Below are 19,260 nucleotides of genomic sequence, written 5' to 3'. Positions count from 1 at the left end.
TCACAAAATGTAGAGTGAACAGAAGAAAAATCTAAATCAAATCAATATATAGTGTGACTACCCTTTGGATTTCAAACCAGCATCAATTCTTACACTTGCATACTTTCTACACTTGCACAAAGTCAGGCATTTTGTAGGATCAGAGTCAGGTGTATGTTTAACCAATTATTCCAAGCAGGTGCTAATGATAATCAATAATCAAAATTTGAAATATATGGCGGTAGCAGGAGGCAGTTTGTTTGCTGAAGGGCTGGAGAGTGTTACAATATCAAGTGTATGCAGGCAACAGTGAAGCATGGTGGAGGTTTCTTGCAAGTTTGGGGCTGCATTTCTGCAAATAGAGAGAAGGCTGAGGAATACAGGCAGATACTTATCCATCATGCAATACCATCAGGGAGGCATCTGATTGGCCGCAGATTTATTCTACAGCAGGATAATGACCCCAAACCTACAGCCAATGTCAATAAGAACTATATTCAGTGCAGAGAAGAATGAGGAGTCCTGGAAGTAATGGTCTGGCCCGCACAGAGCCCTGATCTCAACATCAGAAAATCTGTCTGGGATTTCATGAAGAAACAGAAGGATTTGAGGCAGCCTATAGCCACAGAAGATCTGTAGTTCTCTAAGAACTGTGTGCAACTGTACCTAGAAGAATTGATGCTGTTTTGCAGACAAAGAGTGGTCACAGCAAATATTGATTTGATTTCTCTTTTGTTCATCATGTACTTTTCATTTTGTTAATTGATAAAAATAAACTATTAACATCTATTGTATATACATATATATGCTGTGTGTTTATCAGTCTTGAGGTAAATGAATGTTTAGTAAAGCTAAAAGGTGTTGAAATCAAAGTGCAAACACAGTGAACAAAGCCATCTTAACTTCACTATTCACAGATGTTTGCTTTTGTGTCTTTGCAGGCTTTTTTTTGTTGTTGTTGTTTGAACCCTGCAACTTTATCCAATGACAGGAGCATAGAGTCTGATTTAGGGACTACCGCAAAGTATGCAACTGCAGCAATATGAAGATGAAGATGCTGTTGCAGTAATAACTGTAAGAAAACTGCTTTTTCAAGACACTGAATGGTCCTGGTGAGAATCTGCCTTGTTGGCTTCAATTGTCTGCTATGGCCATTTCACTGTATTTATGTTGTTTCTGTGCTTTGATGAAAGCAAGCAACAAAGAATGATAGGCTTTGCATTTTTTTTATTCAATTGCATAAATGCAGTTGAAGAAATCATTACAAATTCAGCTCTTGTTGCACACATTTGTTGCCATACTGCACTTTATTATGTGACTCTATTGTTTTGTCTGCAGTTAAAATTTTTGTTCGTACTTTTTATTGTACATCAATGAACACTTTGATGTTGTTGTTGTTTGACATCGGAATCAAACTGAATTTAAAGTAATGTAATGTAATGCTAAAGTGATTTTATCACTTTTGACTGTGATAAAATGCTTTCTGAATATGAATGAGTAAGTAAGTAAGTTAAAAACGTAGAGAAACGTACCAGAGAAACATACCACAAAGTAAAAGATACAACACAAAAGGAAACTTCAATGTAAATTTCTAGAGGAAGTCCTTGTCAAGATATACTGTACTACTAAATAAAAGCATAAAACCTCTGATTCAATTGCATTTCATTGAAAACATTTTTATGGGAACCAAAGCACAGCTTTTTTAATTGATTGTGTGTGTGTGTGTGTGTGTGTGTGTGTAAGAGCTAAAGAAAGAGAGGGAAACAGGTAGAGTGAAAGGCCGCACAACATTAACAATATTCCTCGCTGACTGCATCTCCTTTACATGTAGCTCCTACAAGGCCAGCTGTGTTGCAGGATCGAGTACGTCTCTGACTTCCTCCATTGCAGCTAGACCAGGAAGACCAGCAGCCCCAGTTCCCCAGTTGCTCTATGGGCGGTCCATTATCTGAAACCACAAAGAGGAATGAGGGGCTCAATGAAACACTGATTAATTAATTAATGATTTGACTAATTATAAAAATACGATACAATTATAATGTCTGACTAAGTTGTTTACACAAGTATACAACAGAACAATGATGCCTGCCAAATATATGATTTTTTTTCTTAGGAGTTATAAAATTGAGAATTTATCAGTCATCTTTACTCACTTTTAGAAAATTCAGGGCGGATGTTCTGACAGGTAATGCCTTCAAATTCCACTGAACACAGGCATTTGCAACTGCCATCTATCTGGGCAACGGTGCCTCCATTCTGACATGGCTGGCACTTACACACACTGTACTCTGCCATGTACTCATTCAGGGCCCTCTGCAAGTTCTCCCTCCTTGGCTGGGCATCAGGGAATTTCAAAGGTATGGCATTATAGATGGGCTCAGGCTGTAAAAGAGAATTATTATAGTCAGATCAAATGTTACAAATAACTTGCCATTTCATACATAATCACACTTTACCTATGTATTTTTGTTCTGAACGAAAAATAAAAATGAAACAAAACCCAACTCATGTATAAAACAACATAGAACCCCTCTAATCATACAAGTATAAAACAGCAGAATATAAAATGAAATTTGAAAAACTTAAACCTAAAAATGATGAATGTTAACACTGGCATGTAAGTGTTCTTCAATCAATGAATGTATGTTTACATCACTGTGGATGAGAGCAGGCATGCTGGTCAGTGTCCTTGCCCACTCCACATAATGACTCCAGTTCAGCACACCAGTTTTACTAAGCTGAGACTTCATTGCTGCTGCTGATGCTGTGGTGCCTCCCTTCACTGCACTGATCACCTTATCAATCAGTGGCTCAGGTTGATCAGTTTCTATTGGACAGAGACAAAAAATTGGATTGCTTACTTTTCATTGAAGACACAATGGCACTGAAAAATGTTATTTAAAACAGGTTATAGTTTATGTGTAAGGGCAGAGATACATACCTGTGTTACCACGTTTCAGCTGTGTACACTCGTCATGTGGTGTCGTTTTGTCTGCCTGTAAACCTGCTGAAAAATTTCCAGTGATCTCGAAATTTAGGTCAATCCCGACTTTCAAGCAATCCTTCAGCAAAGTTTCTACTTTCCCTGCAAGCCCAAAGAGAAGATGCATTAAATTTCTCTGTGATCGATAGATAGATAGATAGACAGATAGATAGATAGATAGATAGATAGATAGATAGATAGATAGATAGATAGATAGATAGAGATGTGCAAATAAATCCTTAGGCTTTGCCTGTCTGTTGTAAGCTTATGATATTATACATGAGATTTACACTTACTCATGTCTTTGATTTTTTTACTATTGAGGACGTATAGTAGTTCATATTCTCCCCCTGCTCTTCCATTCCTGGTGTAATGAGTCCCATAATCCTCCAAAAATCGAAAATACTGTCCTTTCTCATATTCAATAGGCAGTGCATCAACGTCATCCAAGAATGTCTGAGTGACTTCCAGACCTCGAGACCTCATTCTGTATGTGCCTAGTTGCACTCTGCCCGTGACCCTAAAGAAGGACCTTTCCTGCAAAAGGAGATGTGGAATACAAAAAGATGGATTATGGCAGCTTGTTTATAGGGTATTTGTTTATATGCAGGTCTCTTAACATCCTGCCACAGCATCTAAATTTTTCACATTTGTGTCTTCTTTATCCATTCAGATGTCTGTATTTGGTGTGCTTGGGATCATTGTCCTATTACATGATTTAATTTCAGCACACCTTAAGGTACTGTAAAGATGGCCCCACATTTGTTTTTAGAATCTTTTGGTAATTCTTGTGTTCTGGTATAAAGTGGATGTTGTCTCAATCACTGCAAATGTTCAAGATCTTGTTGCTGCAAAACGGCCTGTGCTTTTTTTTTTGCATGATGCTGTGATAACCAAACATTTCCACCTTTGTCTCATCGGTCTAAAGAATCTTGTTCCAGAGCTATTGTAGTTTTGCAAACCTAATTTATGCTTCCATATTCATTTTTGGCAGAAGGGGCTTATTCCTAGCTAGCCTTTTGAAAAGGCATACTTGTTCCCTCTTTTTATGAATTTGGACTGCAGCAACCAGACCCAGTGTGAAAACCACCTTATTGTGGTCAAATCAACTATTTGGTACATTCCTAAAAAAGAGTTCAGGAAAAACCAGAAGGCTCAGAAGAGCAAAGAAATCTGTGGGGAAAGAATCCTTTCCCTGGTGAAGAAAAATCTCTTCACAACAGTTACCAGGATCTATTGTTACATGCAGGATTTATTGTTATTGTTCTGGAACATAATTCTGTTGACATATGAGACAAAGATCGAAAGAAAGATCGAAAGAAAAAAACATGGAGAGGAAAAAGAACTGCTCATAATTCAAAGTGTATAACTTCATCAAGAAGCATAGCATAGCAGAAGTAGAGTCATGGCTGCCAGTGGAACTTGCTCTCTTGTGTTTATAGATGGTGTGACTACTGACAAAAACAGCAGGATCTGTATTTGGATATATTATCTGCTCATAGTCCGTCAAAAACTCATTGAACTGTGCAGATGAATTATTCAAAGCATAACTCAAGAAAACCGAGACTTTTTTAAGGCAAATAAGTGGAATGTTCTGCAATGGGGAAATCAGTTGCTTGACCTGAATTAAATTAAGCAGGAATTTTACTGTAGGCAAACCTGAAGGTAAAACATGAACAAGCAGGAACTGAAGACAGCTGAAATGAAAGCCTGGCAGAGGCCTGGTTTTCATACTTCAGTCAGTCATTGACTGGAATGGAGTTTTTGCAACCAAATATTGTTGCAATGTGACAAAGTAATTTATGATTATGTTAGTTTGTTTCATTAATTTCGATCCTACATTACATTCACATTTATTTTATTTAAAATCCTGTATACTTTAGTACACAGCTGAAATAATAACTTGTCAATTTTTGCAGCAATGCAATGTACAAAATCATGCAGAAACAGATGATTTGCTGATTAATGGGCAAGTATACAAATAAATACAACTATACTTATATCATTATTGTTTTAGCGTTTAAAATTAGAATGATATTGTTTATATATTTAACTTGAATCTGTATAATAAATGTGTATAAATGATTTTTCAAATAATTAACATAACCATAAGACTTAATAAAAAGCTTTGGTACACCAAACTGTACTGTGTACAGAGTACTATTTCAGTTCTATAAATAGTGTTGTATAATTTTATGTTAATAAATGTTTAGCAGAGTTCAGCAATTACCATTTCATTATAAGTTCAAAGTCAACAGTGTTTCAGTAAAGGATAGGTAATAGAATTCTTATGTATGGTAATCACATATACGTACGCTACAGATGCAGTGGATAGAGGGTGAAAAATGCTGGAGTTTACTAGTATTTAATATTATTCAGCTTATACTGAAATCTGGTTCACTTGTAAGTCACTTTGGATAATTGTGTTTACTACATGACTCAGTAAGAATGTAAGATGAATCTCACTTACATTAGATTCACTGTGCTCTGTGATCATTTTGATAATTTCTCCATTTGTAACTTCGGATTTGACTCCAGCTGAGAGACTGCCATTTGTCTCAGTAGGTGTGAACTTGAAGGATAATCCTAAGGATGTTTTGGTAGTGATATCTTTGGAGAGTTCATTTAGCACTGAATGAGTGTCTTTGTAGACCTCATTAGAAGTAGTCTCTTCGACCAATGTCTGGAGATAAAAGAACAAGTGTGAATAAATTCATATTTATTGAAATGGGTTATGTTCAACAGAAGCAGTTTGCTTCTGTCTGCTGGTTTTAATGTGCTGGGTATTTATTTACATAAATATACAAAGCATTTTAAAGTTTACATCTGATTGCTATTAAAGGAATGGATCAGTTCAAAATGTAATTTTCCTGGTTATTATGAATATTGTGTATTTCAAATTCTAATTATATTTGTCACAATCTGCAGCAAAGTGCTTCAAGTTCATATAGAATAAAAGTAGAATAACTAGACTAGGAACAAAATTAAATAAAAACTAGGGAAAAAATATAAAATGTATAATATGTGAATACAGACTGAAGGCAGTATGACAATTATGAATAAAATGCAGACGTGTGCAATTATGTGTAAACTTTGTGCAATATTTGCAATACACCCTGTGCAGAATCTGGCAGAGATAATGGTGTTGTGCAGACCAAATAAGGCTTGTCTGCACAAGGGCCAAAAGATAAAAAAAAGGACTTGTCCTTGTCTGGGCATTCCTCACCAAGGCTTTAATGTGACAGGATCAAGACAGATGGGGATTACTGATTGCTCTAGGGGGAGGCTGAATATCTCTGTGAACTCAGAGTGTTGCACATGGTTTTATCCACCCATGACATAGAGATGGGAATCCTTCTGATGATGGTTTTCTGGACTGTATCATCAGCCATTTTCCTGATAAATCCCACAACCAATTCCATGAACACTTTGATGTCGTCAGAGTTTCTCCTGAGCATTATCCAATCTGTGTCATCTAAAGAGTCCTGCAGAGCAGCCACTGATTGGTCCATCCAGTATGAACCTGCCTGGAGCTTTCCGTTTCAGCCTTTGTTGTATCCAGGCTTGAGGAAGATGGTGGCATTGTCTGATTTCTCAAATATAATGTAAGTATAGCAATGGTCCCAGACTACTGTATGACCTTGTATGACCCTGTCTTGTCTCGTCTCATCTCTGTCTATGTTCTGCATTTGGAATTAATGCTGTCTGTGATTATTGGTTTATTGACTACAGCTGCATTTTTAACTTTGTAGATCGTATGCAATCTAAGATTTACTGGATTTTGAACTGGAACATTTGCCTTTTGTCATAATTAACCTTCTGCATATGAGTTCCTCTAACTCGCCTGAGAACACTTTACAACAAGTTACAGAAGGCTTCAGCCAACACTGGCTTAACCAGATGTTTACCACTCTGGCAATTATCCCAGACATAGAAGAATTCATCTTGGTTGTTGGTAGAGAGCAACATAATCTATACATCTACGAATACATGAGGGTAACGCATGAAATACATGAGGCAACTTCTGCTTACCCATAAGTTGATAATTGCACAATAGTGATAAATGCACTAATTTTGCACTCTCATTTCAGAAATTGGGTGATATGGGCTAGTATGAAAACCATGTTCAGACATGGTCTCACTGAGCCTGTAGAGGTGAATTGCCATTTTGCCATTTGGACTGATAATCTGCTCAATTTCTCAGCTGAATAGAGGGAACAGCAAAAGTTTACCCTTTGCCTGCATTGTGGAAACTTCAAAAAAAAAGAAACAAAGCTAGGTGAGCAAACTTTTTACTCCAGTGATTTAAAAAAAAAAATTCCCAGATCATAAAGCTATCAGAATCTCAGTATTTTCCTGCTGTTCTTCACTCCTGGGCTGCGAACAATTAAGTTCCTGGTTTAAGTTCCTCAGCTCCAAAAGCCGGCACCTTGCCCAAGTTCTTTGAAAATGCACAAGCTGAACCAGATTCTGAAACTTTTCTGTCTGAGTCAAGCTTTGTTATCTCAGTCTGCTGGAAGAGTTCAAACAAGACACTCAGTCACCACCAGAATGTCTTCTGATTAAAGTGTATGTTCCTTAAGCCATGAAAGAACCAATGCTACAATGAGTGCACAGCTCTCCCAGTTCTGGACATCCAGGAATTCACAGAACCCAGAGATTAGTTGAGAATCAATTCTGGTGAAATACTCTGAAGCATAATGTAGAACAGTATGTCAAAGCTTGTTCAGTTTGTTCCCAGACCTGGACCTAATGCCAATTACCCATCAGACCTCTTGAACCACCTCCAATACCCCAGTGACTCTGGTTACAAATTGTCAGTGACTTCATAACTGAGCTCCTAGCATCTCAAGGTAATATGACCTACTTTACTTTATTTTTACATTGGTACTTACACACAATACTTACCATTTTGTCTGCTTTTCTACCTTTTTTTATGCCACCTCATTCCTCCTAAACTCCCCACTGATATGGAAACCGCAGAAATGATATTCCTCAGAAATTATATAATGATGGTCTTCAGATGCTATGATCTCCCTACATGCCTGAAGAACTATTCTGGATCCCTGCTAAGGACATTCATAGACATTTCCCTGCTATCAGACTTTCACTTCCAGTAGATCATGATCATCCTGCCCCTAGATTCAAATGGAGATCCTGTTTGGCTCGGCTTCAAGTGTCACCTGTAGTCCAGTTCAGATCATTTCCTTGCAGACCACCAGAGGGCACCCTCCTCCTAGTTTTTAATATTTTACCTCACATGTTTTACATGAAGTTTTTCACAAAAACTTTCTAACTTTGAACTTACCTCATAGTTAAGGACAGCAACATTCCAGGGCAGTCTGTTGTAAGCCAATGTAGATGGCTCCCTAACACGGTCACATATTCCATTATATATCTTGTTATTAAATGGGTTCATGCGGGGGCCTGATCCTAGAATGTTGATGCTGTTGGGTGAAAGAAGAGATCTGTTTAGTGTCCAATCTTATCCGCAAAGGGCCGGTGTGGGAACAGGTTTTCATTCCAACTGAGCAGGAGCTACACCTGATTCCATCAGTTTAATCAACTGATCTTGGCTTTCAGTAGACTCAGGTGTGGCTTCTGCTCGGCTGGAATGAAAACCTGCACCCACACTGGCCCTTTGCGGATAAGATTGGACACCCCTGATTTAGCATATCATATGTAGGATATGTGATGAACAAGTAATCAATTTCTAGAACTTTATACTGTATATGTTTGATGTTATTTTTTACTATTCTGAAAGCAAAAAACACCTTCAGTTGCAGTAACATATTTTGTATGTTGTCACATTTTTGTTATATGCTGTTGGATTCTGATTCATACTGCTTTTTGTCACTTGTTTTATCTCCTACTTTTTTTTCAGTACAGTTATAATATTTTTAATGTTATTTGTTGCTGACCCGTATCCAGCACCCAGACCGATGTCTGACTCAGTCACAGCCACAGTGCCACATGGGGAGCGGATCTTATCACACTCCTCCTCATCAGAATAGTCACCACAGTCATTGTCCCCATTGCACACCAGCCGGCTTTTAATACAGAAGCCTGTTTGTGGAGACAGTGAGAGAGGTTAAGGAATCAAGTATGCCTTCCGTTATCTTTTAGGATGCATACTTACAGAATATTCTGCTGAACATTAGAATATTATATGTAAAATATTTTGACATGTGGAATAAATAAGTATTCCACAAGGCAACATTTATTTTTATTAAACACAGTTCCAATGCAGCAATTCCGCATTTTTGATCATGCATTTTTATTAACTCAGGAAATCTACACAGACAAAGAAATCATAATATTACAATTCATAAACATAAAGTGTAAGTATACCAGCAGTACACCAAGGCAATGCAAGGCAGCAGCTGATTTCACCTAGTAGCTCCCTTTTGATTAAGGGATTAAGAAGCTTACTCTGTAATCTCTTCTGATCCAAATGAGGACCGTTCTCAGTCCGTTCAGTTGGTCCCTGCCAGAATGCTAATTCAGGGCCCCACAAAGGCCAGTTCCATAATATATATATATATCTTTCAAATCATTTAACAGTATGGCAACTACTCCTAAATGTATTTTAATGGGTTCAGAATACCATAAAGAAAGGTTACTGAATTCAGTTAGCCTCTTGTCCTCCTGGGTTCAAAGGTGTATTGCCCTTTGTAGTACACACTTCAATCACTCTTGGGCAAAGGGGCCATAGAAAATGTAGCCCTTCCTGAGAGGGAGTCAGGCTTCTACAGCTGGTAATTTTTAGTACCCTAGAGGGATCGGGGCTGTGCCCAATTTTATATCTGAGTGGAATGAACCACTCTCTGAGGAGCATACAGGTTCAAGATGCTAAAGTTCTTATGTTTTAATTCAATATGAGGATTGGTTTGTCATGATAAGTCTAAAGAACATCAAGATTCTGCCAAAATACAAGTTTCTCAGGTTAACATTTGGGGCAAAGCTTACCAATATCAAGTTCTTCTGTTTGGACTAGCCTTATCACCATGAAAATTGCCACTCCAGGGCATCCACATATTAAATTGCATTGATGGCTGGCTCATCTTTGCTAAGTTTAAAGAGTTCGCAGGATGGCATTGGGATGTCATACTTTCCCACATCATATATTTGGGGATCAGGTTGAACCTCGATAAGGGGGTGATATAATTCCACTAAGAGAACCACTTTTCCACGGGTAGTATAGGATTTGGCCACGATGCAGGGGCAGTTGTCTCCTGCATGTGTAGATTTGATCCTTGTTGTTATGAGTGGCATTAGTCTAGGCCATGTTTTGTCCTTCAAACTCAGAGGCTGTTGGGCCCTATGGCAGCAGTATAGCCAGTGTTATTCCTTTGGGTCTTCTGCACATGATACCATTCCAGTTCTTACACAAGAGCAGAGGTTTTCACCCTCTGAGCCACCAGTCTCCGGTCAAAAGGGATACATGCTTCTTACCCTTCATTTGTGAAAAAGACCCTTAGTTTTTAACCTTGAGTACCACTTTTGGGGTGTGCTGCTGTCACAAAGACCATGGTCTAGATGTGGCCAAGGCGTCATCTCTAAACCTTTCCACTTCAACTAGCCAGGGTTCACTAGGACTGTGGATTCAGTCCTAGACATTAGAGGTGGCTCTGTGCTGGCCAGTTCCAGAGCTCCCCCTATATGCCCTAAAATGGTGACTCTTTGCATTGCAGTGCAATCAACAGCACTTGAACCCAGTCTAATGCTCATTTTTTAGAGTGCTTGAGTTTCTTCAAAAGTGTCTCTCAGCATGGTTAGCCCCTGCTACCATTAGACTATATGAGGCTGTTATTTTTGTAAGTCAAGTACCCATTGTTGTAGCCTTTTCTCTTTTTGTGCAGTGAGAGATGGCCAAGGCCTGCAGGCAGTGAATTCTTTTTGGGATATTTCGGGGTAATGCAGTACCTTTCTCCATGGGTTACAGATGCTATTGCTTTGTCCAATGACATACATGGAATGTCTTTGCCTTTAGGAGTCAGGACCCACTCCATTAGGAGTGTAGCATCTTTCAAGGTTCTCGCCAGGGTTGCGCCATTTTTTTTACAGTTTGGACAGGTCCTTCAGGGTTGATCTGGTCCTGTATGCACTCAGCAATCATCTGTGCCAGTGCCACAAAGCCTTGTTGAGCTGGCATTCTTCCATGGTGTGGCAGCATTAGCATTGAAATTCCCATAGCATCAGGCCATGATGCAGCATTGAGTTCCCTCAGAAGGGAACTCAGGTTATGCATGTAAGCTGGGTCTCAGATAAAGGAATGAGACATTGCATCAATTGCCACACTGAAGATCTTCCTGAAGCATGCCTGAAGATCTTCCTTCAGACACTTATAATTTGGGGATTATGTTCTGTAGATGCCCTTTCATGGTCTTTCTAACCACGATCATCCTGGAAGGCCCCATTATTGAAGAAAAGGCTTATTCTAACAGTAATGGGAGAACTTAGTTGTCTCATCAACTCCTCAACTACCAGTTCCTTTTCAGTTTACAGAGTAATGTCAAATCAATATCGCTGCTAGCAGCAGTTAATCAAATACTTTTTTTCTTTAAATGAGTTATACCATACATACATGTAAGACATATTCGTTTGTCAAGTCTAAAATATTGAATATACAGTTTGTTGGTTGAGAAGGATGAGCTTATTATCGCAGATAGCTTGGGAACTTGCTGCTGAAAAAAAATGGGCATGGAGGCACTGGCTGTCAAATGAGCTGAGGTCGAAAATGACCACTTGGGGACAAGTTGAATGCAGCATTGTATTTTACATGAACGTATTTATTCAACTTTTCAAAGCTGTACCAATTCCATGTCTCCTAAGCAATATTTCCACCTTTCTTTGGCATGATCAGACCTATTTAGAAAACAAAGATGATTCTGATTGGCCTGATTTCCTTTGAAGCCTTGGCTTCTTTCAAACAAACAAACAAACAAATAAACAAACAACAATAAAGATCAATTCTGAGTTAATTTGTATAAAATGTAAAACCTGGTCCTAAAAAAACTAGACCTATTATTTGTGCACTTCATTTTGATCTTCATAAAATGAATGTCAAAATACTCAAACGTTAAGACTCTCACTCTTACACAATTATTTAAAAAAAAAAATCCTGAGATTTGTAAACATGATAGGTGTTGCACGGTGATCAATTTAAGTTAACTTAAATTGCTGTATTTCATGATTTATTGCATCGGTTTGTCAGCTTGTTCAAGACAAGATTGTGAGGCAGCAGCATGCAAAGTCCTACAGAGACAAAGGGGTTAATTTCAAATAGCTGCTTCACAGGAACTATAGGTCTGTTCATGCTTGTACTGTTCTATGAGTCAATTTTTAACAATAACTGGATTATTAGATTAATACTAGATTTCAGACTAAAACTAGATTTCAGCAGGTATTTCATGGGGTTAGCACTGAGCTACTTTCTTTATTTTTGAACTGTATGTTAATTCATGGTCTATTGAGTGTTCTATATTACTTGACAAGAATTATCCACTGGGATAGTTATTTACAAAAGATGATTGATTGATGCCTGTAGTGATATTTATATTAATGCAAAACATGTTTTTTTAGACTTCCATTGTGAGTGAGTTTCAAGTAAACTGGGTTTTCAAAAGATAAAAAATGTTATGGTTAGGCTTAAGGTAGCCTAAGGTATTTAAATCTTCAGTCCTCCCATTTCAAATGACTAAAATCACCTCTGTATTGGTCACACCTCCATGGTTGCCAGTTTTTTGTTTTTTTTTTAAACACAGGGACTTCCCTGTAAGTCCAAATAAATGAACAAGTATACAGCCTGAAGAAGCATATTGCTTTTAAATGCATTAAATTTGCATTAAATAAACATCTTGTAAAAGTTATATATTTTGCCACCGTATTGCTGTATTAAAAACTCTAGTGCTATAACAGCTATAACAGTATGCCTTGCGCTCTTATTCTCCGAGAGCTTAAATTTTTGTTTGCTTCCTTGTTTAAATCAATCTATCAGACAGTGGTGAGAATACTCAAGTTGATATCATGCAAGATAATTGTGCTTAAGATCAGGGTCAGAATTGAGCAAGAGACACATCACTATTTTAGATAAACTCTGTCTCACACATGCAACTTCTGCTTAACTGAATGGTTTAAATAAATTGTGTCTGAAGTCTGCAATATTCTGCAGTATTTCAACATCACATTGTTCAATACATCATTTCAAAAAGTCATTTCTTTGATTCAGCTACATAAACTGTACTCTTGCCAGTAATAACCTGTTTCACAGAGGAACTCAGTAGGGGAGCAGACAGGTGGTGGATCTTCCACACATTGAGTTGTTGGTATGCAGACTGCATTTTGTCCAATGGGTTCTATACATCTTTGACCTCCAAACTGCCCAAACCTTTCAATACCCCTGGAACGATGCTAGAAAAAAAAGTGGGAAAAAGTACAAACAAATACAAACAACATTTGTAAAATTGATTCCGCTCCTCATCCTACTTATGTGCTTATTAAGGAATTACTGTGAAGGTGATAAATGATCTCTGATAAATTATTTATTCTGTATGTAATTTACATTACTGTTTAATATTAAATTACACTGTGTGTGTGTGTGTGTGTGTGTGTGTGTGTTACCTTGCTTTTAGTGCAAGGGTCACAGGGTGCCCACTCAGACCAAGCAGTCATTTTACAGTCAATAGGTGCTGGTGAGTTTAATTCTCTTGCTTCTCTTTTAAACCCTTGCCTTAAAGAGTGAACAGTTTAATTACCAGGAGAATTTCAAATCCATTCAAGTGAAATCCTTTAAACAGGACAGTTGTCCAACCTGACTTACAGACTTAAAAAATATTTTAAACCACTGCAGCCTATACATATTCTCTTTGTAAATGTGAGCCTCATATTGGGATAAACTTTGAACCATGATACCTGGTTGGATGCTTCTCATATCACCTCCCTACTCCTACTACATATTATAGCATGTATTAAACACAAATAGAATAAGAGAAGGCATACATACGTGAAACCACCCACACTTATTCCAGCAGAAAGCTGCAGGAAGCAGTTTGTAATCAGAGCTGTTAACACCAACATCCTTATTGTGAGACTTCAGCCAGGACTGGTAGACTGGTGTCTGTTCGTACATGGGGGGGCCTTAAGTATATCTGGAGATTGGACTGTTAGTGTTAATAATTGACCAGGGCTACTGGATAAAATGTTTGCTTGTTTAAAATGTCTTTAGTGTTATTGTATTTGTATCATTTCATGACCTCTTTGCAGTTACTTTTCCAAATGAAAAAAGAGATGAGAGAACTGCTGTTGAGAACGCTCATGAGAACATGAGTAAGTATTATGTCATTATGAGTTTTAAATGTTTTGAGAAATGTGTTACGCAACAGTTTCAACACACAGTTCATTTAACGGCAATAAAAGTTTTAAAAAATTGAGCAAAAAATATATTTTAATCTAGATCTGAGAAACCTTGTGTGCCTCAGACCTTTGCTATTTATAAACTTAAATTATGTAGGTATTGACTTGATTGTGTTTGAGTTTGATACTGTTACATTAAGTCTGTATGTTTGTTTTTTTCTTTCTCAAAAATGATGAAATTAAGTTACCAGAACACCAGGGGACTGGGAAAAATGTCACAGCCCCTATGTTTCCCAATCACTGTCATTTTTGGGAAAAGACAAAATTAAACAAACAGCAATGGTGCAACAGTATAAACAACTCAATAACGCACACAAAAGTCCAAAAGGCATTGATTTAATAGGTCGCTTACCCTGCTGTGTGAGGCTGGGAAGGAAGACTTAAGAGACAGAGGAAAGTACAAAGAGATGCAAATAAGTAGACTGCAGTTAATTAGACACACATGAGAATTATCACGCTTTATGTGCCAGCTACACCCACCTTGTCTCCGTCCAAAGTTGACATTAGGCCTTGCCCTCACTGCCACAGTGTGTGTTTGTTTAAATTTCTCTGAAGACCCTCTCTTATTAAGTTTGTGATTTGTAATTATTTCCTAATAATTATGAATATATAGTTGGTCTTGAGATTATGTTAAGGATTAGGTTTTTCATGTTATTTCTAATGCACTTCTAATGGTCAACATCAAATCGACACAAACCAGCTATACAGGCTATAGTATGGTTAGGGTAAAATAACATCTGTATACTATTCCTGCTTTAAATTCTTTGAATGCTTTGAAGATGGCAACAGAGCATGAAGAAGCATGAAGAGCAATTAATCCACAGTACCTTTGGATAGTACTACACATAGTACAATTGGTCTTTCCTTCATAAATGATGGTATAATCTTTTAGTAAGAGGATATGCAAAACAAATTTATATATATATATACATATGGGTGGAGTATATTAGGTAGCAAGTGAACGTTTTGTCCTCAAAGTTGATGTGTTGCAGCAGGAAAAATGGGCAAGAGTAAGGATTTGAATGAAAATGAGCAAGCATAATAGCTAGACAACTGGATCAGAGCATCTCCAAAACTGCAGCTCTTGTGGGGTGTTCCCGGTCTGCAGTGGTCAGTATCTATCAAAAATGGTCCAAGGAAGGAACAGTGGTGAACCGGTGACAGGGTCATGGGTGGCCAAAGCTCATTGATGCACGTGGGGACCAAAAGCTGGCCCTTGTGATCCAAATTCAACAGAAGAGCTACTGTTGCTCAAATTGCTGAAGAAGTTAATGCTGGTTCTGATAGAAAGGGGTCAGAATACACAGTACATCACAGATTGTTGTGTATGGGGCTGCATAGCTGCAGACCAGTCAGGGTGCCCATGCTGACCACCAAAAGTGCCAACAATGGGTACGTGAGCATCAGAACAGGACTACGGAGCAAGGGAAGAAGGTGGCCTGGTCTGATGAATCATGTTTTCTTTTACATCACGTGGATTTACATGGGCAACGCATGGCACCAGGATGCACTATGGGAAGAAGGCAAGCTTGTGGAGGCCGTGTCATGCTTTGGACAATGTTCTGCTGGGAAACCTTGGGTCCTGCCATCCATGTGGATGTTAGTCTGACACATACACCTACCTAAGCAATGTATTCCCTTCCTTTCAGCAGGATAAAGCCTTTGAAGCCTTGAAGCCTTTATTATCGCCACACATACATTACAGCACAGTGGAATACTTTTCTTCGCATATCCCAGCTGAGGAAGTTGGGGTTAGAGCACGGGGCAGCTATGATACAGCACCCCTGGAGCACAGAGGGTTAAGGGCTCCAGGGGTGAGTAAGGGCCTTACTCAATTGCCCAACAGTGGAGTTTGGTGGTGCTGGGGCTCGACCCCTGATTCTCCGATCAACAATTCACACCTTAACCACTTGAACCACCACTGCCCTATAATGTTCCGTGCCTCAAAGCAACAATGGTTTAGGAATGGTTTGATGAGCACGACAACAAGTTTGAGGTTTTGACTTGGTCTCCAAATTCCCCAGATCTCAATCCAATCAAGTATCTGTGGGATGTGCTGGACAAATGCATGTATATGCATTTTTTAAGTTCTATATATACAAAATAGAACTTAAAAAATGTATATATATATATATATATATATATATATATATATATATATATATATATATATATATATATATTGCCAAAAGTATTCGCTCACCTGCCTTGACTCGCATATGAACTTAAGTGACATCCCATTCCTAATCCAATATGACGTCGGTCCACCCTTTGCATCTATAACAGCTTCAACTCTTCTGGGAAGGCTGTCCACAAGGTTTAGGAGTGTGTTTATGGGAATTTTTCACCATTCTTCCAGAAGCGCATTTGTGAGGTCACACACTGACGTTGGACGAGAAGGCCTGGCTCTCAGTCTCCGCTCTAATTCATCCCAAAGGTGTTCTATCGGGTTGAGGTCAGGACTCTGTGCAGGCCAGTCAAGTTCCTCCACACCAGACTCTGTCATCCATGTCTTTACGGACCTTGCTTTGTGCACTGGTGCACAGTCATGTTGGAAGAGGAAGGGGCCAGCACCAAACTGTTCCCACAAAGTTGGGAGCATGGAATTATCCAAAATGTCTTGGTATGCTGAAGCATTCAGAGTTCCTTTCACTGGAACTAAGGGGCCAAGCCCAGCTCCTGAAAAACAACCCAACACCATAATCCCTCCTCCACCAAACTTTACACTTGGCACAATGCAGTCAGACAAGTACCGTTCTCCTGGCAACCGCCAAACCCAGACTTGTCCATCAGATTGCCAGATGGAGAAGCACGATTCGTCACTCCAGAGAACGCGTCTCCACTGCTCTAGAGTCCAGTGGCGGCGTGCTTTACACCACTGCATCCGACACTTTGCATTGCACTTGGTGATGTATGGCTTGGATGCAGCTGCTCGGCCATGGAAACCCATTCCATGAAGCTCTCTGCACACTGTTCTTGAGCTAATCTAAAGGCCACATGAAGTTTGGAGGTCTGTAGCGATAGACTCTGCAGAAAGTTGGCGACCTCTTCGCACTATGCGCCTCAGCGTCCGCTGACCCCGCTCCGTCAGTTTACGGGGCCTACCACTTCGTGGCTGAGTTGCTGTCGTTCCCAAACACTTCCACGTTCTTATAATACAGCTGACAGTTGACTGTGGAATATTTAGGAGCGAGGAAATTTCACGACTGGATTTGTTGCACAGGTAGCATCCTATCACAGTTCCACGCTGGAATTCACTGAGCTCCTGAGAGCGACCCATTCTTTCACAAATGTTTGTAAAAACAGTCTGCATGCCTAGGTGCTTGATTTTATACAACTGTGACCATGGAAGTGATTGGAACACCTGATTCTGATTATTTGGATGGGTGAGCGAATACTTTTGGCAATATAGTGTATATACATACAGCTCTGGAAAAAAATAAGAGACCACTGCAAAATCAGTTTATGTTTTTTTCTTACAGGTGCATGTATTGGTGAGATGAACAGTTTTGTTTCATTTTTTGTGAACTGCTGAATATATTTCTCCTAAATTCAAAATATAACTATTGTTATTTAGTGTCAATTTGTTATATTTTATTCCTTTACATTATATAAAGGAAATGACAACACATCAAAATAACCCAAGACCATGCAGTATTTGCAGAGCTTTAATAACTCAAATAAAACAAAATGCAAATAATTTGTAAACAAATTGTGTTAATGCTTTGGCTTAATGTTATTTATTCAGCTCAGCTTTACTTGATGGTTTGTGACCATCCATCTTCCTCTTGAAGACATATATATAAGTTCTATTATTCTATTAGTACTCTTGCCTTTTTTCTGATATAAATTGTTCTCCTTAAAGCTGCTGCCCTCACCAGGTCTTCATTTCTGCAAGGTCAGCACACAAGGCATTTCAAGTAGAACTGCAGCCAAACAAAATGACACAACTGAATATTGAGGTCAAAGAAGAGTATTGGTCTGCTTTAGCTGAGGCCTAAGAACAGAGATCCTGTCATTTATACATCTCCCATGTGCTGAGAACCACACTTTTTGATTTTGAGAAACTTCCACTCAGGAAATGTGAAAGGAAACCAGCTGCCCTGGACCACTTGTACTCCAAAGACGAGTTTCCTGTTTTTGCATTTTTAGGAATGCTCTTTAGACACTGCTCTGTTCTCATCTACACATGACCGTTTGAGAGGATATTTTTTGTAGAATGTTTGTTAATCTGCAGCTATTTGTAGGTTCAAAACTCTCTTTTACCATAAATTTCACCATGTAAACAGTCATCTTTTCTAGAACTGAAGTTGCTTTGTATATCTGCAGTTTATAGTGCTGTAAGGGCAAGTGGCTTTTTCAGTTTTTAAGCATATCATAGTATAATAAAGTACAATACAAGTTTTTAGAGTCAAATTAAAATTTCAATTAGTCTAATCTCAATTTCTGGATGAATAACAACCTTTTATCTTATAGTTAAATTCCCCATGGTTAATTCATAAATGTCACTAATATCTTTGCAATATTTATATTTATCTTGTTAATTTTCTCTTTACCATTCTTGGCATTTCCAGATCCCTCCCCTGACAGCTAGGGTGCATGGTCAGCATGGTCAGCAGAACTGGACAGGAAGGATAGGAAGGATGAACAGAACACAGACAGAGGAAGATAACATTTTTCACCAACCATAAAAAATGACTGTAAATGTGTTGTTTGTGTCCAGTATTTATATATTTGTGTATATGTTAACCTAAGCATAAGTTCACTTATATTTATTCTCACATATTAATGATTGTTATAATAGACAAACAAATAATCATTGATAAGTGAGAATAAATATATAACTGGACTTATACTTAGGTTAACATATACACAAATCCTTA

General features: G+C 38.3%; 1 protein-coding gene and 1 long non-coding RNA gene across 2 annotated transcripts; one reads left to right on the top strand and one right to left on the bottom strand.

The window, feature by feature from the left end:
* Positions 1-1,689: 1,689 nt before the first annotated feature.
* Positions 1,690-14,121, bottom strand: c9 (complement component 9). Its single transcript, XM_058383156.1, has 11 exons — positions 13,968-14,121; positions 13,586-13,694; positions 13,225-13,375; positions 8,884-9,028; positions 8,271-8,409; positions 5,433-5,645; positions 3,259-3,499; positions 2,921-3,064; positions 2,631-2,806; positions 2,133-2,361; positions 1,690-1,927 (listed from the first exon to the last, which is right to left on the bottom strand). The coding sequence occupies exons 1-11, from the start codon at positions 14,039-14,041 to the stop codon at positions 1,770-1,772; spliced, it is 1,779 nt and encodes a 592-aa protein (XP_058239139.1). The 5' UTR covers positions 14,042-14,121; the 3' UTR covers positions 1,690-1,769.
* Positions 14,000-18,355, top strand: LOC131348341 (uncharacterized). Its single transcript, XR_009203924.1, has 3 exons — positions 14,000-14,126; positions 14,228-14,290; positions 18,243-18,355. It is a non-coding gene; the product is annotated as an uncharacterized LOC131348341 (long non-coding RNA).
* The last annotated feature ends 905 nt before the right edge of the window (positions 18,356-19,260 follow it).

This window comes from Hemibagrus wyckioides, linkage group LG28 (genome assembly GCF_019097595.1).
Source record: "Hemibagrus wyckioides isolate EC202008001 linkage group LG28, SWU_Hwy_1.0, whole genome shotgun sequence".
Lineage (NCBI taxonomy): Eukaryota > Metazoa > Chordata > Actinopteri > Siluriformes > Bagridae > Hemibagrus > Hemibagrus wyckioides.
The sequence above is the reverse complement of the archived record's forward strand: the minus strand, read 5'-3'. Positions and strand labels throughout refer to the sequence as shown.

Bases quoted from the DNA above. Each gene is read 5' to 3' on its own strand.
- c9 (XM_058383156.1), bottom strand. From the start codon at position 14,041: ATGTTGGTGTTAACAGCTCTGATTACAAACTGCTTCCTGCAGCTTTCT. The intron at 8,410-8,883 runs GTCAGCAACAAA...TTCACCCAACAG, and splicing joins GGTCTGGGTGCTGGATACGG to CATCAACATTCTAGGATCAG. The intron at 3,500-5,432 runs GTAAGTGAGATT...CTCCTTTTGCAG, and splicing joins CAGAGCACAGTGAATCTAAT to GAAAGGTCCTTCTTTAGGGT.